This window comes from Equus quagga, chromosome 2 (assembly GCF_021613505.1).
Source record: "Equus quagga isolate Etosha38 chromosome 2, UCLA_HA_Equagga_1.0, whole genome shotgun sequence".
In the NCBI taxonomy this organism is placed as follows: Eukaryota; Metazoa; Chordata; class Mammalia; order Perissodactyla; family Equidae; genus Equus; species Equus quagga.
Window position 1 is genome coordinate 64,345,256 of NC_060268.1, and position 26,076 is coordinate 64,371,331.

The window sequence follows — 26,076 nt, forward strand, 5'->3', positions numbered from 1 at the left end:
AAGAGGCCTCAGCTGTATACAGTTTGTTCTCCAAGAATGCTGACCCTGTAGTGATGGTTAGATTTGTACATCATCCATCTGAGTCTGTTGGAAGGTGATAGGGAGATAGGGGCAAAGGATGGAACCCAGGCCTCCACTGCATTCATCAGCACATTATTTATGGAGATTCTGCTGTGCACCAGGCACTATTCTAAGTGATTAACGTATATCAGTGAGCCAAGCAGACAAAGATCCTGACCTCACATTCTAGCTTTCTTGCCCCTGGAAGTGTAGCAGAATAGCAGAGCCTGGATGTGGTGCTGTGTCCATATCATCACAGCCCCCCTTCCCTGGCCGTTCTAAGTTCCACCTCTTTCAGGACACCCTAGCACACCATCACTGGTCTTGGAGCACCCTCTGCTTTGGCATATACCATAACATCAAGCCTTGGATCTGGTGTGACCTCTATTGCTCTCTTAGTAGTTTCCCCCAAGAATATCTGATCTCCCAGTGAGCCTATCAGCACCCTGAGACTAGGAAACCATCCCTACATCCTGCATTGTCCTGTGATGATGCCTAGCACTGGACACCAGATGCATGCATGCGGCACACATTTATTGAGCCTTCACATCAGACCGGAGCAGAAAAGCTGTGTCGCGATGGATGAGGACACCCTTCAGAGAAGAGAGGTGCAGCAGAGTCTTGCTGGGGGACCCACTAGCAAAACCACTTCAGGAACCTTCCCTGTGAGGCTCAGGTGGTGAAAACCCAGTTAGTGCTCTGGAGGCAGCTCCTTTGGAACTGTCTTCTCAATGCTCTGGAAAACCCATTCAAAGGGAATTGACATCCCAAATGCCGTTGAAAACATCTAAGAACTATGAGTAAGCACTAAGGGATTGTCAGATGAAGGGGGCCCGCTAATCATGAAGCATTTTGATGAGTAACAGAATTCTAAGCCAAAACCTAAAGCTGGATACACATCATAATGGTTAAGCCAAATAACACTTAATCATTTTGGCTCTTACTCCTGAGAAAGAAGGCACACTGGAGTAGAAAGACAGTAAATTAAAAAAAAAAAAAAAAAAGTCTACCTATTTTTATTAGGTTCAAATAACCTGATTCTAAGTACTTGCATGGTCTCTGATTTCCATGTTTCATAGTATATCTGTCAATAACCCCAGTGGAGATGGCTTTGTTCAGCCTCAAAAAAGGTTGCTATCCAGCCAGGCCTCCCTTCTTCCCAGTTACTGCTCCCGTCTCCCATAAATGTATGCAACTGGTAAATAAACTCTGAAGCCAGCGTGGCAGGTGTGTATTGAGACCTTACCATGCTCCAGCCCCCAAAGGTGCAGTTTGACCTGCATGTCTGAGGCAGTCCTGGCTTATTAATGATGGTGGGTGGGCGTCTCCATCAGTTGTCTTGGTTGATGTGCCAGTTGTCCAATTCTACAGTGACTGAGTTTTTGTTTGTTTGTTTTTTATGTTTCTATATTGATGGAAAATAGGGTTTTTGCAGCATCACAGAATAGAATAGAACTGATGCTTCTGTTTCATAGTTTACAGAACTGGGTTTATGTACTTTCAACAATTCACTATGTTTCTGCCCTTTTTCCCTTTTGGGAAGTTGTAGGGGTAAGATGCCCTGTTGCCACTACGCTTATGTTGGGCAGTATACCAGAAACTAAAGATACAAAGATGGGTCCGCGCTCTTAGGAGCCCCCTAAGGAGGACAGACGGGCACAGAGAGGCCACAGGGCAGTGTGAAAACTGCTGTGGTGTGTATGGATCGAGTGCTGTGGGAACCCAGATGTGGACATGGCTAACTATGCTGAGGAGAGTCAGGTAATGTGCTTCACTGAGGAGAGGACATTTAGGTTGGGACATGGAGAATAAGTAGGAGTTCGTCAGTTGAAGAGGATGGGAGGAGAGGCATTGAATTTTCCGGGCGGAGGGAACAGTGTGTGCAAAGGCAGGAAGTCTGTACAAGTTCGCATTCTGTTATCCAAAACCCTTGGGGCCCAGATGTGTTTCAGGATTTGGAATTTTTTTTTTATATTAGAAGGGTAATATGGTACGTGTTGTATATTACATAACACCCCCAGCAGGGTTCTAGTCAAATAGACAAATATATCCAGACCAAAAAGTTAAAAGTATTCATATTAAGTGGGATTAAAGACTATTATTAATAGTGTCATATCAGTTAAGTCATGTTTTCCTATCAAATGAGTTTGAATACCAAACTTACCCACCCCCCTAAAAAAACCCAAAGCCTTAGGTTTTTAAGCCCGTTGGATTTTGGAATCTTGAATAAAAGGATCGTGGCTGCAATGCCAGCAGATTCTCATTGGGCTGACCTAGGTCATGTGTTCATCCCTGAACCAATCACTCTAGCCAAGGGGATAAATATGCTGATTGGCCAGCCCAAATCCTGGGCCCTGGCTCACCCCTGGAATTGGGCACTAGGTTCAGCCTGCCTGGATCACAGAGTGATATCAGGATAGTGTTTCCAGAAAAAGGGATACTTGGCAGGTAAAAATCACTGATGTCCATTATATAGGCATCACAGATGTACCCACATTATATGACCTAGATCACACCATCTTAAGAACCAGGGTTCGGATCTCTTTCTGTCTGATTCCAGAGCCCATGCTAGACTAGGCTGCTCATACATGCCAGTGGAATATAGTCTACCGCCACCCCCGTGTAACCCACTGCTCAAATATATGATGCAGACAATTGGAACCTAGCAAAGTATATAATAAGGCGCTAATTACCCAGAGTACGGAGAGCCCACTAGTTGAAATGACTTAGAGAAGTTAGAGACATTAACAGGCTGAAGTTTCACAGGGTGGCAGAGCTTGAGCTGAGCTTCAGAGGACACGTTGGAAGAGAGAGGAGAGACCTTATTTCTCTGGTTCTGCTCCAGGGGTTCTCTTGTAAGTTTAATTACAAACAAACATTGAATTGGAGGAAGGAATAACAGACAGATTTTCCTGGGCCCTGAATGAACCTCTGAGACCACAGGACATAAATTACAGAGGAATGGTGACAAGAGGAAAGACATCTCCCTGTAATTTATTGACAAGAGAAGAAAAGCAAAAGAGTCATTAAGGGTTAGACGCTCTAAGCTGGCTTCTGAGGTGCTCAGAGCATAAGTGTGACGATGGCAGACAGAAGCAACTCTTTATGGCCACATAAAGGACTCAGTTCTGTGCTTTCCCAGGGGGTCCTAGAATTGAAACAGACCAAAGATCTGAAAGGGCTCGTCAAGTGCATCTGGCCCAGAGCCCCTTGACTTTAGTCATGGGAAATCTGAGGTCCAGGGAGGGGAATACCTTGATAAGGTCACAGCTGGTACTTAAGGAAAAGAAATGGGTAAACCATTTCATGTGGTTTTGTTTTAGAATTTTTTTGCTGAAATTCAATAGTGAATTCAAGGACCCTTCAGGCATTGTTATTCTGTAACAGTGCGTGGTTTGAATGTTGTGTGTGTTTTCTCTTTACAGGAATTTAATTAAATAAAAATGCAAACTAATTTTGAAATAGCTATGCCTAAAAATACCCACTTTTTGAGTGTCGAGAAGTTTGTGGTCAGAGTTGTCCATGCGTTTCCCTCATTCAGGACCAGCCAAGAGATTCCAACACCAGTATTTACTGAGCATCTACTTTGTGCTCAGGTGTTGAACAGTCTCATTTAATCCTCAGCATAGCCCTCTGTGATAGGGATTATTATCCCACTTTTAGATGGGAAAACTGGGCAAGACAGATCGGTAACGTGCTGAATGTAACTTGTTAAAGGTTGGGGCTGGGATTCTCTTTGGTCCTTAGCCACTCTGGGTGACACCATCCCCCCCTGAGTTTCTGTCATATAGACCCTGATCTGTTGACCATTTTACCCCATAATCCCTATCCTGTAGCCAGATTTTGTTGGTTTTAGTTGACTCATCATGCCTCTAGAAGGCCCTGTCATTTTCTCTCTTGGTTTATAAATTGTCCTCTTATCTCTTGGGCACCCCCTCTTCGTCCCTGTTCACTCCCTCCTCATTCTCCTCCTGCTTAATTGGTCATGACATGGAGAGATGTGACAGCTGCTCCAGACACTGCCTCCTCTCTCCTCCAGGGGCACCTCCCTGTCTCCTGAGCCTGAAGGCTTGTACAAAACAGACTGAGATTCTCTGAAAAACAATTCAGCAGAGAGCAACGTGATATTTGTTCTCCTTAAAAACTTAAACTTGTGTAGGTATGGCATATTTTATGTCAAGGAATCTTAGAACCAGAGGGGACCAAAGGCCCAACCCTCTCTTGTTAGAGATTAGAAATCTGTAGGCCAGATAAAGTTATTGGCTCAACTTCACGTAGCAATGCTAAAAGTTAGTTCTCTCAAGTGGACCCCTCACCCAGAGCAGAGAGCTGGGGGCTGTGACATTGATCATGAGGAACTGACCTTGACTCCTTATAAGAGGCAGTGCATGACAATCATCGTGTTTACTGCGTTTCACTAGATCCCACAGCATCCCTGACTCGATAGGATTCCCCTAGACACAGATCCTGAGCCAAGGAGCAGAGTTTATGTGGTTCATTTGGCAAGTGGTCTCAGGAAACCCCACTAAGGGAGAGGAGAAGTGAGACAGGGAGGGAAGGCACGTGGTACAGGTGTGTTATCAAGCCAGTGACCTGTGGCCACCTGGGGCTTCATCCTGCCGGGGGCCTCTGGGAATCAGTATAGCACGTAACTCAGAATTATTCAACAGAGGAGCAAGGAAGTTGGCATATTGGCCCACCAACTCATTTTCCTCATTGGGTGAGGGCTGCTTCAGGAGCATCACCTCTCCAGCACTTCCAGCTCGTTCCTGATGAGAACAAAGCACCCAGGCAGAGTCACAGGTGTTCCCAGCAAACTACCTTCGGATCAGCAAGCTGAGTGTGAAAAGGATGCAGCAGGGCTTGCACAGACTTGGCAATAGTCCCCAAGAGAGAGCTCCATCAGCAGTCAGAAGCAGGAAAGCTAGAACACCTGGTGTGTGAGTGTGTGTATGTGTGTGTTTGACTTACAAATGCTGGTTTTGGTGCTATGTCGTGCTTGCTTCTCAGTCTTGGCAGTTTGGAAGCTCAGAACCAGTTTCCAGCCCACATCTAGCTCTTGGACAAGACCTTAAGGGAATGCAATCTTTGTACCAAACTTAACCCTTTATTTCCCTTCTTTTATTTATTTTCCTTGTATGTCTGTTTGTGTATTTATTCTGATCCTCTTTGTATATGCCTTTAAAGCCCCCTCGAATCCGTGTATTGATATAGGCTGGATACAAATAGACATAAAATCAGGTTACCCAGTTAAAAGAGATAAACCTGGGACTATCACAAGCAGCTGCCGGGCCGTTGACTGGTCTCTAGCTTCAGCTAAAGAGGACTTTTCATCAGGGCTCCCTGGTCTCCACGTGAAAGTCACAAGTGCACGGGAAACCACAGACTTCTTGCCCTGCTGCAAGTTTGTCGTGAGTCACAGAGAACTGCAAATAAGGGAAAATGCGTGTTCTTCAAAATGGCCACAGAAGCAGGATGTCCATCATCCCCATGATGCTGTAAAACAGGAGATTCCTGTATCACTTGGGTGATGTGATAAGAGGTCCCTGAAGGCCAAATTGGAGCCCACGATTTGCAGTTTTGCTGAGTCAGGATTCAGGACCCTTTTCATAACCTGGAAAATAGAAAAATAAATGAAAGCAAGCACTAGCAGAAGCAGCCTCCAAAACTTTTAATAGCTAGACTCTTCTCTCTCTCTCTTTTTAGGCTGATACTTAAAATATTTTCTCCTATGCATGATTTTTATTGATGAATATTTTTTACGGCTTTTCTGTACAGTATATGACAAATTTTCTTTAATAAGCATGTATTACTCTTAAACGGGGAGAAAATGAAAAAGTATTTCCTCTCATCTGAATATTTTTTAATCATAACATCCCCTTCAAATGTCTTGTTTTCTAAAAATAGATGTTTTGCTAAAAGCATCCAAAGTAAAATGTGGCCTGCCACTCCAAAAGCTCAGGTTTTGTTTGTTTTCTTTGCTGATCAGAAGCCCTGAAGAAATGACGATTCTGCCCTCTGACATTCATGAAGGTGGGTGCAGACCCACAGTAAGTCTTTCTTTGCCATTTGGTTTCCTGTTTCAAGGAAAATGTTAGCCAGATGTCACAATTAAAAGGAGCGAGGGAGGGAGGAAGATAGGAAGATAGGAAGGAAGGAAGGAAGGAAGGAAAGAAGGATGGAAAGTAACAAAGCTAGACTCCGCTCTTGTTTCTTTCTCTTTCTTCTGTCCAATAATCAGCAATGTTAACTAAGCATCTCTCAAAAGTTATTTATTTATGATTCCTTAATTCTAAAAAGGATCTAAAACAACCATAAAAAATCTAGTGAATGTAATGTACAAGATTGCAAGTAAGGGAAGAAAATGGAGCAAAGGGAAAACTGGGGAGAGGAAAAATAAGACAGGAATAAGACCAAGGTCTGAAATCCATGCCATTAAGTCCTATGAGGTGAGGTCAGAAATTTTACTCTGAGCTTCACAGCAACCAAAGCAAAGAAGGAAACGCCATCAAATACATGACTCAGGTCAAAAAAAAAAAAAAAGCTAATTCATTTGGCATGGAGCACTGGGCTAAGTATTTTGGGAGAATATATACAACGAGGATAAAAGATATTATTAGCTCATTGACTCAGGAAGTCAGTGCCCACTACTTATGAGGACTAATAATCCTACCAGCTAACAGCACTTGAGCACTTCTGATATGCCAAGCACTGTCCTAACCAGTGTCATCATGGCACAAGAACACCGGGCCTCAGGAACAGCTACTTACATTTGTAAAAGTAGAATTTATGGCTTACAACGGGCTTTCCCATTTGTGTTCTTACTTAATTACTTACAATAACGCTGTGAGATATTATTTTTCCATGAGGAAAGCAAGGTCATGTAGCTAATAATTGGTAGACCTGGAATATAAACCCAGGTTTTTCAGATATTCTTTTGCCATTACTTCATGATCCAGGAGGCAAAACCATGGTGATGGAAATATGGATATTTGGCTCTAGGATCTTAAGCCGAGTTCTCGTGAGGTGTCTACTTCTAGGCCCACCATTCACTGGCTGTGTGGTGTTGGGCAAGTCCCTTTTCTTCTTGGAGCCACAGTGTCTTCAACGGGAAAATAAGGAGGTTGATGACTCGTCTGGGAAGATTCATTCCAGCTGCAGCAGCCTGTTCATCTCTGGGTTTCTGTGGCTCCAGGCGGTTTCCCAGACTACACTCCGGGGTGTTCCTAGTCATTTTCACATTAGCAGTTGCTCTGTGGTACGGCTTGGCTGCGCCTCTGAGGACCATTTAACCTTCACCATTGTCCCAGCCTGCTTGGGAGCTGGGGCTCTGGGGCTGCATCTGAAAGGCTGAGAGAAGCCAGAACTCCCGCTGAGCCCACGGTGTCCTATAGGGTGTTCCCACAGCATCACCAGGACGTATTTTGTTGTTACTGATTGATACTACATCTTCCATGGATCTTCCGAGGAAGATTCAAAGTGGAAAGTGCCTAAAGTTGGATCCAGACCTGGTGAAGAACTCACTTTTTTTTTTCTTTTGTTTTTAAGCCTCCTCTGAGCCCAAAGATCCCCTGTACACGTCTTGGATTCATGCAAGTTAGCCTTGTCTCCGTGGAGGGCTTCCCTGATGGGGTGGAATGTTGTGTGTTCGTTTCCTGTGCCCAAATAAATAAACCCTCTCCTAAGCTTTAGGCTCCAGGTTTGTTTCTGGCATCCCTTTGCCTAAAAGTTTCTGTATTGAATAAAACACAAATGTTTAGCAAATCCCAAGAAATTCCTTATTTAATGGAAAAAAGAGATCCCTGAGCTTATATTTCAAAATGTGATTTCCATGTTCCCATTGCATTAAGGCAAGTTTGCCTCACCAAATCCCCAGATGTCTGATATGCTTTTCTAAAAATGCCTTTATTTAGACCTTAGAATGCGTTTTGAGAACCTATTGTGGCCAGGATTCTCCTCTGAGCCCTGTAGAAGATAGAGTAGCAGAAGGAGACTCAAAGCCCACGCTATAATTTGGTTGTAAAGGTTGCGTTAGAATCTGTAGGAAGTCTCGGTGTTAGCCTACAGACAAGCTTTTCTCCCTGCGTGTTGATCTTTTATGCGATGCGGTATAGCACCTCTGTATGGCCATCTGTCCTCCTTCATGACAGCAGGAGATTCAGCTCTGGGGTTGGCCACAAACAGTTTATCTCGTTAGCTGACCTGGCATCTAGGACCTGCCTTGGTAATTTCTCTGTGAATTGTATTTTCTTTCTTCCAGCATCTTTGAAGACTGGGCTTTTCCTTTTGCTTCATGGCTCTGCCAACCCTAAACTGCTCTCCCTCCTAAAATGTTTCTCTTTTGTTATAAAAGTAATTTATATTCATTGCTGAGAGAGAGACAGAGAGACAGAAACAGAAGAAAACAGCAATTGCAGAGAGAAATTTAGAAAAACATAATAAAATAAAATCCCATCACAGTAAAGTTATTGCTGTTACTATTTGGATTTACAAAAATAGTTTGCCCGTAATTATTTATCCTCAGCCCTTTGCCAATTATGTGAATTTCCAGTGGGGGGATAAACACTACACTCTATAATGAACAATTTTCCTGTGTCATTAAATAGTCTTCAAAGTCTTGATTGTTAATAGCTGCCTAACATTCAGTTGTAGGGCCAAAGAGTTATTTTAACCATTTCCTTTCTGCTGGACTTGCAGATTCTTTGCCCCATTTTACTTCAAACCCTGCTGTAAGGTGGTAGCTATAGCATGGTAGCCACTTACAGAGTGTACAGCTCATGCCTGGCGCAGGGCACAGTCTGGGAATAAAAAAAGAAAAGGCACTGGCTTGGCCCCAGGGAGAGGGGTGGGGAGCACTGGCACTGGGCGTGTATCATGTCTACCAATATGACACTTCATATCAGGAGCTACTCCCTGTAGCATGGCAGAGTCTGAAAGGGCTTGCTGAGTCATCTAATACGAAGTCATGTTCAGTGTAATCTTAGAGCTATGGACATTTCATTGTTTGCTAAGTCTGAAAAGTGGACTTTGGGGTGGAGATGGGGAGAAAAGAGAGGCAGGCTCTTGAGCTACTTCTTGGAGGACAAAGTGACATGGAGAAAGGAGGGAAGGTTGGGAAGGGGAAGGGAGAGGTCATTCTAGGAAAGGCAAACAATGCCAAGAAAGGGAGCTTGGCAGGGTTAGGTGTGTGTCAGGGCTTTGTTCTGACCCGAGTTTAGAATGCCTGGGAGGGCATGGCAGGGGCTGCAGCTGGAGAGGTCTGCAGGGGACACATCCTGAGAGACCTTTGATATCCTACCAAGGAGGGCAATTTCATCCCAAAGACTTGGTGAAGCTGCTGAGGCTTACAAATAGAGGCCTGAGCTCAGCAGACAAGCACTTCAAGGAAACTCGCTGTGGCATCTGTAGGTGGGACAACAGACTTGGGGGGTTCTAGGGAGAGTTGGTGGTGAGGACTCTGAGCCTCCTGGGCACAGGAATCATGACTTTTGGTTACCACTGCCTGGCACACCCTAGGTGCTGGGTATTTGTTACATCTGAAAGAGGCTGTTACAAGATCCCAGGAGGGAATGCAGAGGTTGGTTGGCAGTAAGAATAGAAGGGCTGAGGCCTATTAGAAAGACATTTAGGAAGGGACCTGGATGAGATGCACTGTTTCTAAAGCCAAGGACCCCAACAGACCTTACTTTTTAGCCCTGAGCAAAAACCAGAATGTGGCTTTTGAAAAGGTATTTGACTTTAGGAACCAATGTGCCAATAGAATGTTTCTAGACCTTTCAAAACTCTAATCTTTGCTTTGTGAATTACATAGTTTGGTTCTATTCAATGGGTCCCTTTTTCCCCAAAATACCACCTGTGAAATAAGTTAAACACCATACTGTTTTAATATAAAAATATTTCCTCAAATCCACTGTATAAATTAATTACTCTTTAGGGAATAGGATAATCTAATTTCCCTTATACAATGTACTCCATTCACATGCTCTACATTGCTGTAAGGGTAGGTTATGAATCAACTGTTTCTGAAGGATTACGAGCTATAATAAATGTCAATATGAGCTCTGATTGATTTCCTGCAGCCTCACCAGTTGTGACTTCATTTAGGAACTTCATACCAATCACGTCGCTTGATTACCTTTGATTCTCGCTATATCCCCAGCACCTCCTAGAGTACCTGCAACAAGTGAGGTGCCTAATAAACGTCTGTTGAATGAAGGACGACTTTCTATCCTTCCAAAATGCTCCTCAGAGAAATTTTAGAGAGGTTGGAGAGAACTCCTGTTCAGGTGGGCATTACCTTAAGAGGTGAAATCAGAATTCAGTCCTTGAGAAAGTAGCACAGACCTGTTCTGAGGCACCACTTTATCCCAGCACCTCAGCCTAGAGTACACACTCAGTGAATATTTGCTGGCTGACCAACCCTGCTGTAGTAATGTCTGACCTGAACCACAGCTCCTAGTTCAAACCTGTGCCTTAGACAGTAATGCAATCTTTCATGTATGCATTCAGCCTTTATTGAGCACCTACAGTGTGCCAACACAATAGCAAACATTCATGGTGTTCCTTGGATTCCAAAGAGCTGTCTCATTTTGAACCTTGCAAACCACTCTGGTAGCTATTATTATCATCCGCTTTTGCAGATGAAAGAAATGAGGTTTAGAAACACTAAGCTACTCGTCCACAGTGGTGTAATCAAAGGGGAAGCTGGCTCTCTCACCTACATCCTCATGGTATGAAAACTGGCTTCTGGATCTCCTTACACCAGCTAAGTGAGCAGTGGTGACTGTGAAGTGGAGTGTCAGGATGTTAGGGTTTGAATCCCTGGCTCCGTGCTTTTCTACTGTGTGACCCTGAGCAGTTCCTTCCTCCCTCTGAGCCTCAGTTTGTAGTACCCAGGTGAGAGGTGATGAACTGAGGGGCTCCAGAACAGATGGAGAGGAGCAGCTGGACACAAGATTGTTAAGGAGAAAATCACCTGAACGTGATGATTGATGCAAGGTAAGGCAGGAAAGAAGGGGTTAAAATAAGGGCCATTTATTATTGTTCTTGAGTCTACAGGTCAGCTGGGGTGGTTCTGCCGCTCTGGCCTATGCGTGGCTGACTTTGGCTGGGCTCACTCATGCATCTGTTGTGGGCCAGGAGCTGGCTGATCTAAGAGAGCCTCACACATGTCTGGCAGTTGCATGGCTAACAACGAGAGCGACAAGGGTAAATGGTCCACACGTCTCTCATCCTCTGCCAGGCTAGCCCAGGCTTCTTCACATGACAGTGTTAGAATTCCAAGATTGTAAGCAGAAACATGCAAGACCTTCAGGGGCTAAGGAAATAGACTCCATCTCTTCACGGGAGGAACTGCAAAGTCACATTGCCATGGGCATGGTTACGGAGACACATGAACAAGGGCAGCCATAGTGATTGCCTGAAGCTGATGTAGTCAATCTGTTTGTCTAGAGGCCCTAGAATATCTTCAGACCAAGCCAGACTGGCAGAAGCTGCATACCTGAACCATAGCGTTGTAGGCCTCTATGGAATTACCTTCACTAATGGGGCTTGAGTGGTGCATCAGCCCATATGCAAGGGATTGGACTATGCAGCTCGTTGTCATACATTTGTTGCTGAAGACTCTTTGTTCATGTTAGAATGTGGTGGGAGAGATTCTTCTCATCTTCGCACTGAGCACACCTGGGCTTCTCTAGAGATGGGGTGGTTTTTAATCTTGCAGATTTGTGACTCATGCACCTAATGGATTTCTCTCTTGAAGCTATCAACCAGAATATGTGATCCACCACTAACAAACGTGAAGCTCTTGTGACATATATTTTGGTACTGATTTCACTTTCAGATTCATGTTATTGTTCCTCTTAACAGATCTCCTCCCTGCTTACTTTGTCTTATTTTGTTTGATTGCATTGTATATTTTTATAAGTTGTAAGCTTTGTATATGGTAGATGATAAATAAAATGACAGAAAGGACGAATGAGGAAGCAGATTACCTTCATATAGCCAGAAATGTACTGAAGGTCAGGGTGTTTTTATTTATTTGTTTGGGTTTTTTAAAAATAAGTTATATTAAAAGTCCTTCATTGAGCCAAAATTCATACCTGAAAACTACATCTTCTAGAAAGATTTTTACTTTGGAAAGCCTGCAGTCCTGCTTCTTACCACTAGGTAACACCCCCTCATTATCATCTCTAAGGTGGCTCTAGCTACATGGACTGTAGCGCACTGTGGGACGTTCATGAATGGCTCCTCCAAGGCAGAATACATATGTCTCTCTTATATAGGATTGGACATACAAATATTTGGCAATGGAATGAAAAAGATTAAAGGGATGGTAGTCTGTGAGCTAACCCCTGCCTGCAAGATGCTTACAATCTGGGTCAGAGGTTTCCAAGCCCTCCTAAATGCAGTGTTCAGTGGCCCTGAGCAAAATGTGCAAATGAAGACGATCAGACGGAGGCTTCCAGGAAGCTAAATATATTCACTCTTAAAAATTTTCTTTTACTCTGAGATTATGTCCTTTCTTCTTTTTTGATATTAAAATGTCTTTTCTTTTATGAAATGATAGTAAGAGTAGATAGTAGATACTCTTTTTTGTTAAAAATATTCTTACTTGATAATAAAAAAGGAATAAATTCATAGAGCTTTCAAAGTTCTTTTTGGGAATACTGAAATTTTAGCCTACAAAATCCAAAATTCTGAAAACCTGTGGTTGAGTAAGAGAAGGAATCAGTACAGAAATATTTAGTATAATCCTGCTCGATACATTTGTATGTATCAAGTCCTTAACAGAAAATATGACCTCCTATCATTTATAAGTCAGCTCCTATTACAGACTTTTTTTTTAAAGGTGGAATTTAGGAAAATAGTCTAAGGCATCTTCTCTTTCCTCTCCTCTGGCTGGGAATTCTGAATCTACTCTTTGGGCAAGTTAGAACACTTGGGCCTCAATAACTATACTCCACTGCTATGTTCTTAGCTTTTATAGAGATCAAAAGAGGAAACAACCAGTTAAAAATCTACTTCTGCCCTGGTTTTATTTTAAAGCTGTCATTAGGACACTTTCTCTTATCTTGTACAGTAGACCTTAAAGTTCCGTGTAAGGAGGTTTCAGGATCCTTTCTAAGGCCTGTGGATCTATCTTTTCTCCTCTCAGATAACAAAATAACACGTTACCTTTTTAGCCTTGGCTGCCGACGGCCTGAAGTTTAGATTTTATGCTCAACTAGAAGAACTTTGTTTACCCTTAAGAGTGATATATTTTTAGTTTCCTGGTTTCTTTCTATTTTTACCAACTTTATAACGCCTTTTATTATAAGCCTCCCAAAGCTTATGTTGGAGTGATATACAAATACTTTTTAAAATAAATAGGATTTTTTATATAATAAATGCTACTTCTGGAAAGTACTGGATTATTAATATAAACTATGAATGTATTCAGAATATGTTCCAGGACTGTCCTAACAAAAACCCTTTAGTATTTTATTATATATTTCTCTTACTCAAAATTATTTCACATGTTTAAGCCTTGTTTCCTTGACTAGAATGTAATCCCTACTGTGGGAGGAAACTTTGTTTTCTGTGTTGTCTTAAATCCCTCATAGTTTCTAGATCAGTGCCAGGACATAAGACATGCTCAGCAAATACTTGTTGATTGACTAATCCCCTGATTTCTGTGTTCTGGGGGAATTAGAAAAGCTTTCCTAGACGAGGTGCAAGGAAGTGGACAGAATGCAGAGTATTCACTTCTCCAATCCTTGGTTTCTCGAAGGTTGAACATGGTGGCTAAGGTCTATAATGTTCTGGGACTTTACAGTTGTAAGATAGGAGGACAGGAGACTGTGGAAGGTGGTGAATGACAATGTTCAGATTCGTGAAGGTGGAAATCAATGTGGTATTGTAGAGAAGCTTTCGAGATGGAGAAATGCTTTGGAAACTGTTAAGTGCTGTGAAATTATGCCTCTGGTTTACAAGCATTTGGCTTTACCAACACTTTCAATTCCTGCCCCTGACTTATCTGAGGGGCTGTCTTGGCATTTAGGAACACTGGTTTGAACTGACGCACCTGTGAGCAGCTGTGCGGCCTCCAGGTGGTCGTCTGGGCAGTGGTGCAGCTGGCATCAGCGTCTGGCTGAGCATGCTCCTTTCAGATGACTCGCGGTTTGCTAGTTGTAGCAGGGATGATGTTCGTTATAACGTCGACTTCTTTGATGACTGTGGTGTCATTTGTATCATGTTCATTGATTCTTTTGACTTTACTATTTTTTAAATTAAAGATTGAATTAAACTTTGAGTATCATGTATATTTTTTGTTTCTTTATCATAATCTTAAGTATACAGGTGGTAATAGCCTAAGAAAAACAGATAAACAGCTATTTGATAGACTAATAATAAAAACACGTGGCTAGGTTATATTATGATACTAATGTTTTCTAGTAAAGTGATTTTGGTGATATTTGGTGTTGTCTTGGCATACACAGATTTAATTTGGGAATTTGGATTGCATTAACTTTTTTCTTATGAAAATAGTGGTAATTATTTTTCAGTTTAAGATAATTTGGCTTTATAAATTGGGAATAAACTGCATTTAGTTAAGGGAATATTATTACATTATTTCTTTTGTAGTCTCCATAAGATCTGGTTCTTCATAGATGTCCAATACTTGCCGTTAGCTTGCTCGAGGCCAGCTGGCATTTGAGGAAGCATTACCTGGAGGTAGCAGGTCCTTCTGAAGAGAGACCCATGCCTGTTCTCATGATGACCAGCCTATGGCAAGTCTATGGAGTTTCTGATGAGAAACGGAATTAGAAATACCTTCAGGTAAACAAGATGAGGGAAAGCATATGTGCGAAAAATACTAATCATTCAATGACCTGGATTCACCTTCTCAGCCTTAACACAGTTTGAAAGTTTTGCTGTTTTAACAAAGTAATTTCCCTCAGAAAAGACCGTTGCTACACTCTTGAAGGACAGCTCCACTCCACTCTGCAGTAACTGCCTCCACACGGCAGACACTGCTCAAATTCATTCCTTTCTCTCTCCCTACCCTTGACCTTGGTTTTTATTTTCCATTCATAGCTTTTAAAGTACCTGAGCTGCCACGATTTAGAAGGTAAAACTACAGCAACAAGAGAAACCAATTTTATAGATAAAGAAATGGAAAACCTAGCTAGTGACCAAACCCACCCAATTCTATATGTATTAGTTTTCTATTGCTTTATAACAAATGACCACAAACTTAGTGACTTAAAACAAGACAGATGTATTATTTCAGAATGTCTATAATATACACAGAATACCTGTGTATTATGTTAATGCATGTATATTGTGTATTACGTCACTGTTTCTGTAGGTCAGAAGTCTGGGCACAGCATGGCTGGGTTTTCAGCTCGGTATCTCGCTGAGCAGAAATCAAGGTGAAATCAAGGTGTCCCCAGGGCTGCCATCCTCATCTGGAGCTTGGGGTGATCTTCCAAGCACCCTAGTTGTTGGCTGAATTCATTTCTGAGGTCCCTGTTTCCTTACTCACTGTCAGCTGGGGGCCCTCTGAGCTCTTGGAGGCCACCTACATTCCTTGCCACATGACCTCTTCTTCTTCAAGCCAGAAACAGTGTGACAAATCCTTCTTGTGCTTCAAATCGGTAACCAGCAGCGAAAGCTCTCTGCTTTTAAAAGGCTCATGGGATTAGGTCAGGCCACGCAGATAATCTCCCTATCTTAAGGTCAACCATGCCATTTAACATAACCTAATCGTGGGAGTAAATTTCATCATGTTTGAGGTCCTGGAGATTGTCCAGGGGGTGAGAGGTCATCTTAGAATTCTGCCTAGCAAGCTGTTCCATTTCCCTCGTGGAGCTGTTTGCATCCCCTGAGGGAAGCTGCTTATCACAACCAACAAGCCTCCTACCTATTGTGCAGGCCCGTGGAGGCTGTAAATGCACACAACCCCTCTCCGCCCCTTTACAGTTTTCAAAGCACTTCCACAGCTGTGACCTCATTTCCTCTTAAAAAAAAAAAAAACTCTACCACATTTTCATTTTATATGTGAGGAAACTGGAACTCAAAGAGGTTAAAAGATTAACCCGAGCTAACAAACCCAGCAACCTGGAGCTGGGACTTCTGACTCAAGAATGAGATCCTCTGGCTCTAAGACCAGAACTTTCACTGTGGCATAGGTGCCCCCTCAAGAATCTTGTCATTTGGAAGACAAAGGTAGACACAGAAGGCAGTTAAAGACTGAGGGGTAAATATCATAGTGGTGTTTGAAATGCAGCTTCGGTTCAAGGGCAGTGTGGGCTGAGGGAGCTTGGAAGACTTGATGGAGAGATGGGCACTGGTACGCAGAGGGGAAGAAGAAGAGGCAGGCAGGGGGACAGCTTGAGCAAAGGCTGGGACAAGCAAAGTGTGCTGTGGGGGCAGGAGAGAAACCTATCAAAGGGTTAATGACCTGTCAAAGAGACCCAGGAATTTGCTGTGGGGTGTTAGACATTAGGGAACTGTGGTGTTTTTTTAGCTGGAGAGTGATTTAAAATAGCAGTGTTTTGTGGGAGTTGAAGGTTCACATGGCCTTCTACCCGCTTAGCAATTCTACGCTTGTGTATATACCCCAGGCTCATTAATGGATCGTGAAATCAGCTTCGTGGGTTTTGACCACCATTTCAAATAGAGAGTAGAGTGAAATGGAATGTATTAAAAGACAAAGGATGCAATAAGGGTAATAAGTATTATTTCTTGAAACAGGTCCACTTTGTGAGTGTACAGGTACGTAATTTGTGTTTTGTATAGTATACTGTGATATAAAATATATTTCTTACTCTGGGTTGCACTCAAAAAGGTTTGAAAAATACTGCCCACAGAAACTCATGCACATGTGTACACAGGAACAAGTACAATAATGTTGCTAGCAGTGCTCTTCATAATCACCAATAGTTGGCCTATTGATTATATCAATCACCTTGATGGCCATCCTCAGGAGAATAGATAAGTAAGTTGTGGGTTATGCATATAATGAAGTACAGAGTAACACTAAAAAAACAAAACACAACTAGAGCCACGTGTATCGTCATGGACAAAAAACAAAAATCAAATATGGAAGTAAAAAGATGATTTCTGAATTATAAAGGTAGTATATCATTAAACTTTGAAATATACAAACCAAAAAGATAAATTATTTACGGATCTATAAATGTTAGTAGGAGTGTACACATGCATGAGAATGATAACACCAAATTGAGAACAGTGGTTATGGCTGATGAAGGAGAGAGAAAAATGGGATCAGGAGTAAGGACTGTCACCTGCATCTGTTGTGTTAAATCTGGGTGATGGGAACTCACGTATTTGTGAAATCATTCCTTATATTTGCCTACAGGCTTGAAATAGTCCATACGTTTGTTTCGAGCAGAATCATAGGATAATTCATGAGCCAGTGCTTGGCAGAGACTGACTTGGAGACTTACAATAGTGTCACTTTGAGGCAATGTGCACCTGAACCAGGGTGACAATAAGAACAGGCCACTCTCATACAATAGTGTGTATGAAAGCAGTAACAATGACACCTTGTATTTTGGAGGCATTTTCCAAAATAGAGAAATACTTCTACAGACATCTCATTTTATTGTCACCGAATAGGCGAGGCAGTTGTTTATTATTATAAACCTCAGAAAGCTGAAGTTTAGAGAAATTAAATGACTTCCCTAAGGTAAGACAGCAGTTTGTAGTGAGGTGGGGAATTGAATCCAGTCTGCCTGTGGTTTTTTCAGTCTTTCAAGACTGGTATATTGGGCCCACTTTTGGCCAAAGCCCAAGTTCGTTCTTTAAATCTCTGTTTTTTATTTGTGTGTGTGACAGACATGTGACCATGTGATAAAAAGATTTTGGTTGTGGGCACTTCTTCAATTCTCATGAAGCAAGAACATTGCTGTAACCATCCTCTTGGCTCACTCCCATCTTCAAGGTCCAGGAGCAGGTCATCAGCTGGGCTTCCCAGTTGGGCATATAGCATGTTCCATGTGTGAAGATGACACTGAAAGGGAGACTTTGAAGGCGAACACCTGGTAGATTCCTGCTGGCAGAGCTTCAGGGGATGTCAGAGGGCAGCTGTTGGGAAAATGAGGCCTGGTGCAACCTTCTGCAAGAATGTTTGCAACCAACCCATGTGTGGGGAGCTATGTTTAGATGAGACCAGATGTTTTCCTTAGCAAGAAAAAAAAAATGCAACAAACCCAGACATCTTCCATATACCAAGAACTAACACACAAAAAAGTGGGTGTGTAACAAGCAGAAGGCAAGTAAATGCGAATGGTATTGTTCAGAAGTGGTTTCACTATATAAATAATGAAAGAAAAGACAAAAACAAATGTTTGTGGATCTAATGTGTGAAAGGCTTCATTTCAGGTTTTTATGAACATTATCTCATGTTCTTTTCCCAAAAACCCTATAAGGCAAGTGTTAATATCTAGCATTTAAGGACAAGGAAATGAGAGCTAAGACCTTAGCTTGTTTGCTCAAGGTCACTGGCTAGTAAGTGGTGTTGCCAGGATTTGAACTAGGATTTTGCTCCATAGCTCACAGTGTTTCCTCTGTATCATGCAGTGATAAAATTGAAAGAGAAAAGAACATGCATTTATAAGCCAACATGTGGTTACCAAGGAAAGAAGTAGATTTTGAAGGGCCTGGAATACTGGAAGAGAAAATTTGGATCTTGCGGCAAGGAAACCATTTGAGGTTCTTGGGCAGACTGTTGAAGTGAATGCTCTGATCTTGCATGTTCCATCGAGGAGTGAAATGCATGATGGGCAGGAGCTACAAGAAGTAGCAGCAGAGAGAGGAGACTGCTGGCCGTCCCACAGTGCCCCCCTGTCATAGGGACCATCTGAGCATGTGCACAACCACAGGCCCCTGCTGGGTCAAGAGCTAAGCAGTTACCCCTCTGTAGAGGTGCAAGGAGAAACCGTTTGCCTGGCGTCACAAGTTGGAATTCAGAACACATTTTCCCACAGAAACCACGTCCTCCTTGATGATTGGCTTTTGGTCTTAAGATCAGTGACACAATTCACTGTGGGCTGGATTGGCTTTTATGGGCAGGTCTGGGAACCCAATCACCACGTATAACATACATTCCATGGGAAAATGTGTTTGTAGTTCAGCTTTCAAATGAACATTTGGAACATAGCCTACCCATAAGTTGAGAGCAGCCTGCCTTGGAAGAATATTGAGCTTTGATGTGTTAAGAGTCCCTGTTCCAGTGTTGACTGAGGGAGGAGACAGGGAGTGACACTTGGTGAGCACTCACAGATACCAAGAGCTGTCCTGGGGGTTGTGTGTACCCTCTTGCCATGTTCCAACTGTAGTTCTCTGAGGTCAGTAGGAGCACCCTCATTTGAGTGCAGGGGAATTGGATTCTCAGAAAGATTAACTTTCCAAGTGTGTACAACTAGGGAGAATTGAGGTCTGAAGCTCAAGAAGGAGTCAGATCAAATCTAGATCTAATGAAGAAGTGAACGGAGGTGTTCTTCCAGTTTCCAGCCTCATCCCTTAGCATCATTGTGATAAAAAGAGTCCACAAGAAAGCCTCATGGCAGCCTTTTAAAAAGTACTAAGTAGCTGGAGACAGTGTGGCACCGGTAAGAAGGTATGCCCTTCATGTCTGCTCCTGCCCTTTCCCCAACCCACTGTCTCATCTCCCTTTCTCTCCTCTGTATTTAGCTGGAAATTCTTACTACCCTAATCAGTGACTGTTTAAAGTCACCAAGAGAGAGGACCAGTGGGAAAGAAGGAAGAGGGGAAGTGCTCAAGAACAGGAGGAACATGAGATGGTGATGAGGTGAGCTCCCTGGGGTGCAGAGTGCACACAGTGTGGGGGTTGACTGTTCCTGCCAGGAGCTTCCCTCAGCGCCTTCTGCCCCACAGCTCAGGACTCACTGAATTGCTGGTACCATTTGCTCCAGCATGTTCCCAAGCCTGCATGGATCTCTTTCTATCTGAGATTTCTGCCACTCTCTGAGCCAGTCTTTGCCTGGCCCAAGAGGATCCAACCTGGCCCAGGTGTGACCAGATGATCCAGTCTTCCCAAATCAAAGGGGCTCCCCACACTGCCTTAGGTGGAGACCTTAGGCCTCCTCCTTGGAATCTCCACGGCCTCCCTGGTATTGGCAACAGACCTGTGAGGACGGTGCTCCAGGTCGCTCGTGCTTGTGCCTCCATTTATCCAGCAAGTGTTAACCCACTGCCTCCGTGTGTCAGGCTTGGGTGATGTGCTGGAGCATAAAGGAAATTAAGATATAGTCTTGTTCTGGAAGAATTCGTAGTTGAGAGAGAGAGAGAGAGAGAACTAAACAAAGTATGTTTTATGCATGAGGGATGCACAAAGAGCTTGGGAACAGAGGTAAGTCAGTAACTAGGTCTTGAGAGGGAGGAAATTAGGGAAACCTTCTCTGAAGAGGTGACTTCTGAGCTGGGCATTGAAGAAGGAGGAAGCCTTTACCAGCTATGTAGGGGCATGGGCAGTCCCACTGGTGGGAATTGAGTGGGAGGGTATGGTATGAACAAGAGAACTTTGGTGTTGCCTGAGCATAGAGGACAGGGTTGAGCTGAGTTTAGAAAGTTAGGTGATGCTGTTACTAAACTGAATGTATGGGCTTTTCTGTTTAATCAGATTGGGATTGGAAGCTGTGTGGTCGTACTTCTCTGTAGATACTGCTGCAAAGGCTCTATGGGCAGAAAGTCCTGGAAGTCAGATACTGTGAATCCTAAAATTTGTTTTAATAAGCAGTGTAGTTTGAGCGTTGGAAGTTCAAAGGGCCTAAAATTGCATGTGTATATATGCAAGTCCAAAGGAAGCAGATAGCATACAATACTGGTTATTGTATTTCCAAAGAGTCTTGTTAATAATTAAGTGCAAATGTACTTGCAATGGAGAGCATTCTCCCTCAATTATTAGAGCTGAAGAATCCCCTCACCCCATCGCCCCAAGATCTGCTGGTTCAATACCTTCCATTTAAAGATGGTGGATGCTGTTATACCCATTCTACAGATGAGGACACTGAGACCCAAAGAGGCTAAGAAACTTGCCCAAGGTCAGCGTAAGTGGCAGAGAAGTATTTGAGTCAGTGTTTGCATAACTGCACATGTTGGTTTCAGAGAGAGATGTCACAGCTTTTTTGGGGGACTGTTTCAGCATCTCCTATCCCTTCAAGTCAGGACATGAGTTCTATTCAACCTCATCACTACTCTTCTTTCCCAGCAGAGGTTCTATTTTGTTTTTTTGTTTTTTAAATCACAACCAGAATGTCCTTGAGGTTTTCCTTGTTTGTGTTTTTGTTTCTTATGAGTATTCATTCCATCCCTTATTAAAAACATGTCTTTGGAGAAGTCACTGAGTGATGAGTGAAACATTGAGGCAACTTCTATTTTGCGGACTGGTTGAGGAGAGAGTGGCCTTCCACAAATGACATAGTGTGGGCCACCCCTCTATGGGTAGATATATAGTCAAAATAATGACATCATTGTGGTTTTCTCTCTTTCTCTCTTTTCTCCAAGTACAAACACAAAATAGTTATCTAAAGTCTCTTTTTTGTGAAAAAAGGAAAAATCTCCCACCACATTCCAGAAGAAGCCATCTGTTTTTCTAACTCAATAAATGTATCGTGTCCACCCTCCAGAAGATGCTGTGAAAGCTTATTGCTAAGAGTTTTGTGTTTTATAAACTGTGAGTTGCCATTCAGACTGTCCGTGGTAACCTAAGACTGGATCCTTGGGAACAAACTGAGATGCTTAGTTTTATCTAGTTGCTCCAGATCGAGTCACTGGTGGGGCTCTGAATCCTAAAGTCTCCTGGTATTGAAGAGGCCTGAATGGATACTTGCTTGGACGGTGCTCTTCAGACTCAATTTGACCAACCTGTTAATGATGGAACCATTTTCTGCTTGTTTCCTGTTGTGCGTGGTGGGGTTAGAATCCTGCAGGCTTCCTAGCTGGGGAGCCATGTCCTGTTTGGGGAGTGCAGAAACAGAGAGAGGTGGAAGAATGGCGGTGGTTTGTTGGGCCCTGGGGTGCCCCTGGCCCTCCTGGCTTGGAATGCTGTTAAGAGCTACAGCCAGAAGGGGGATGGGAGGAATGAAGGAAAGCAGCCAAGAAACAGTGAAGCCACAGCTTTAGGGAACAAGGCTGGGTGAGGCAAAGAGGACCTATTGCTAAACCAAAATATTTGACTAGATTTCACTTTTTTCTTTCAGTCCAAATTCTTTGCCTGAAAGTTTAGCTTTGAAGTTGTTTCTTTTCTTAATGTTCCAACAATATTGTTCTTTTAATCTTGTTTTTGGGTGGAACATAGACTATTTTGATTATTTCTAAATTATAGCATCAAATTTCTCAAATTCTTGGGTATACTTTCCATCATAGGATTTCTTTGGTGCTACCCGGAGCTCCTTTCTCAAACAGGCAAGACTATGTAAAAACAGCCTGGATAAAACTGACAGTTTGCATCTTTAGCATCTGTTATGTATTTTGAAAATTTTCAGAGAGTTGCTAAATAGGTTATGTATATTATAATATATGTAGCTCTTCCTGATTTCCTAATACAGATTATTTATGCCAGTTCTTTCTATAGACAACACATCCTGTAAAGAGCATAATAACCGAAGTCATTATAAGAATCATAAGATTTTTAGAGAAAAAGCTTTTTACCAAAAAACGTATTTACAGGGAATACAACCTTTATATTTCACTTGGAAGAGCAAGCTGAGAAGCTCCCTGGTCAAATCATTAAGCTTAGATGAATTAGTTTCTCTCACATACTTTCCCCCCAAGTCATGAGATGACCCTTATGGGTTTTTAAGCTCAACACCCCATGTGAGAAGAGCCTCTTCTGTCTGTGGCCTGCTAGCGTGGGAAAGCAGATCCCACCGCCCAACCCTGAGCCCGGCTTCTGAGCCCCCAGGCCTGTGCAGTGCATCTCATCAGGGAACACGCCTGTGTCAGCCCGAAAGGGAGTGAGTTCAGGCCCCCACCCTTGAATTGCTTTTCATTCTTCTTCAAACATTTAGTGAGTGCCTGCTCTGAGTCCAAGCCTGTGCTGGGCCCCAGGGTCGCCCAGATGAATAAACAAAGATTCAGGCCTTCAAGGTGCTCCCGGCCTTTCAGGGGAGAGAGAAGCGCTCACTGGAACAGGCTCAGCTGAGTAAGGAGAGATGTAGCAAGGGCTGTATTGGAGGGTAGAGTCATGCAAGTTAGCGAAGGCTTACAGAGCCAGTCATTTTCAGGTTAGACTTTGAAGGAATGGTAAGAAATGGTCAGGTAGATGAATGAGAAGAGCCTTCCAGGCCAGGAGAGCAAGAGCAAGAACCAAGGGCAGAAGGGATCCAACTCAAATGTTTTGGAAAATGCTAGTTTAGCTGGTGTGGCTACATCAGGAGGCTCGAGAGGTCAGCCAGGACACATCCCAAGGCCAAGCGTTTGGCCTTCAATCTGTAGGCATTGGCGGGTATTGAGAAGAGGAAGGCAGGATGTACCCGTGGTATCAAGTATTGACACCCTAGGCGATTCATTGTAAAGGCCAGGATTTGACTGAAGTGTGGGGAGGGGGGTCATTATTTTTGTTGAGTCCATTTCCCTCCTGCTATGTGGAACTCCCCCCTCCTCCTCTCCCCTGTGCTTTGTGCTGGAGTCTTCCACTCACAGCCAGGGACACAGGAGTGTTAACAATAGCCAAGACAGTCTTTTGAGGCAGGAACCAACAGGTGTCACAGGTCTGTGTTTGAAAGAACCCCACCATGTGCTCTGAGGAGCATCGTGACACACCGCAAAGGCTTCTCATCCGTGTCATTGCTAATCGAGTTGCTCATATTCCTCAAGATGGCAGCTGCCTCAGGCTAATGCCAAGAACAGTAATCTGTAATTAAGGTCTCAAGGAAGAAAACGAACCTCCTTCATAAATTCTCTGTTTAGGACCACTGCCCAACAGGTTCGTTCTATTGGATGCTGTCTTTCACTCCCAGCCCCTCCCAGCCACAACATTCTGCAGGAAAACCATATTATTCTGAATATGCTTCTGAAAGAACCATATTTTAGAATACCTAGAATGAGAACAGGGCTTAGGCAAGTTCCCCAGCACTCCTGCAACTCTGTGAGGTTCAAGATCAGCCCTGGGTTCAAATCCCCTCTCACCTCTGACAAACCAAATAACCTCAGATGGCAATGATCTCGCAAGATTGCTGAGTGCTTAAAAAGACCACCTAATACACAAAGTTCTTATTGTTTCTCCTAGGAGTTATTTTGTAAAGATTGATGAAAGTATGTGTCACCTCTGTTAGGAGAAACCCAGCTGAAGTTCCACATCCTTCCTGACACCTTTTCCGACTGCTCAGACTTGCTCTGACCTTTTTATTTTCTCTGAACTCCACTCGCACTTAACAGTCAATATTTACAGTTGAGACCACTTGAAAACCTTAGTAAAACCCTAAATGATGTTGGGTACAAGCATGTCTTTCATGTGGCTTAGTTTTCTCTCCCAAACTAAATTGTAAATCTTTGAGATCAGGGGCCATGTTTTATTTTTCTTTAAATCCAGCCCTCTGACTCTAGCATGGTGCAATGCTGGTTATACAGTATGTACAAGACAAATGCTTGATTGATTGATTTGCTGTGGCTTTTTCCATCCAAGGGAAAATATGGATGCTTTTCCTCTGGGGAGGGTCCAGGTCCTCTGGGCTGACATCACACTCAGAGCCCACTTTCTGTCAGTATATTCATTCACGTTGTCACATACTCATTGGACACAGACTGAGCCCCTGCTATGCCAGGCCCTTTGCATGCACATCATAATGTTTTCTCTTAGTTCCTAAATTTGAGGCTCACACTCATGCAAACCTCGGTCACCTGTAAGGTCACGAAAATGCTGTGGAGTACTCTCAAGGGTGGAAGGGACCTAAAACCAGGAACCCTGTCCAAATGATAATGCAGGGTAATTACACTCCATCAGTCTGGTGGTATGCACCCCCTGGTAAGGTCCTGCTCCATTTGCTTCGTAAAACTTGATGAGGAGCATTTTTTAAAGTAAGAACTGTTACGTTCTGCCACTCAGCTGCTCGAGTGGATGCTGGCTGCCGGCCCGGAGGAATGTGTGTGCATTCAAGGGCAAATGTCATCTCCCTGCATTGTGTGGAGAGGCATGCTTTGTGCCTGAAGACTGGGAGCTGCATAAAGCCCCAATGTCTTGCCCACAATGCGCCCCAGTATGAGAAGTTCCTTTTCAGCGGCAGAGCCACAAATCTTCTCACTGATATGGACTTTGGCTCTCTGTTTTCCTGTAAGCTCTCATGTCTCAGATTCTGAAACATCCAGGCTTGGTTAGTGTCATCTTTCCATTATGTCCCCATTCTAGTGAAAGCGTATTTAATTTCCCTTCTAAATGACTGATTTGAGCAGCAAAAGCTTTTTTTTTTGCCTTTTTTAAAAAAAGACTAAAACAGCAATTAAGATTTTATAGCAATATGGCCTTGAGAAATACCACTAATGAGCTACAATCAATTCTGTGGATTAGACAACATTCTGCGCAAGATTGCCACTCCCACAGAAAGTGCTGTCTGGATTTCTGCGTCTTACCTTCTTCCTGGAGTGCCTGTCTCCTAGTCTTCCAATGGTCAAATCTTATCATCATTTTGTTGTCTTGGGTAGCACTTCCTCCAGGAAGTCTTCTCTGGTTTCCACTATTCTGCATATTCCCTTTCTGAATTCCCGTAGGATTCTGTTTACCCTTATCATTTTCTTCTTTGTCTTGGTTTAATACGTGCATTAGTGACTTTTTTGTAAGATCCTTGAAGGGAGAATCTGTGTCTTCTTAATCATCTAATAATTCCCGTAGTACCTAGTACAGTACCTACAATACAATGATTGGGAGTCATTTGAATTAATCATGCTCAGCTGTTTTGTTTTGTTTTGTTGTTTCCAGTTTTATTGAGATATAAGTGAAATATAACACTGTATTATTTTATAGTGTACAACATAATGACTTTGATATAT

At 43.0% G+C, this 26,076-nt stretch overlaps 1 protein-coding gene across 1 annotated transcript in view; it reads left to right on the forward strand.

Annotated features, from left to right (window-relative positions):
- Window positions 1–638: 638 nt before the first annotated feature.
- The window catches only part of LOC124235146 (thrombospondin type-1 domain-containing protein 4-like), a 175,051-nt gene continuing 149,613 nt past the window's right edge, over window positions 639–26,076 (forward strand). Inside the window, exon 1 of the mRNA XM_046652755.1 lies at window positions 639–725. Coding sequence (XP_046508711.1) covers window positions 639–725 — 87 coding nt within the window. The remainder of the gene's footprint in view (window positions 726–26,076) is intronic.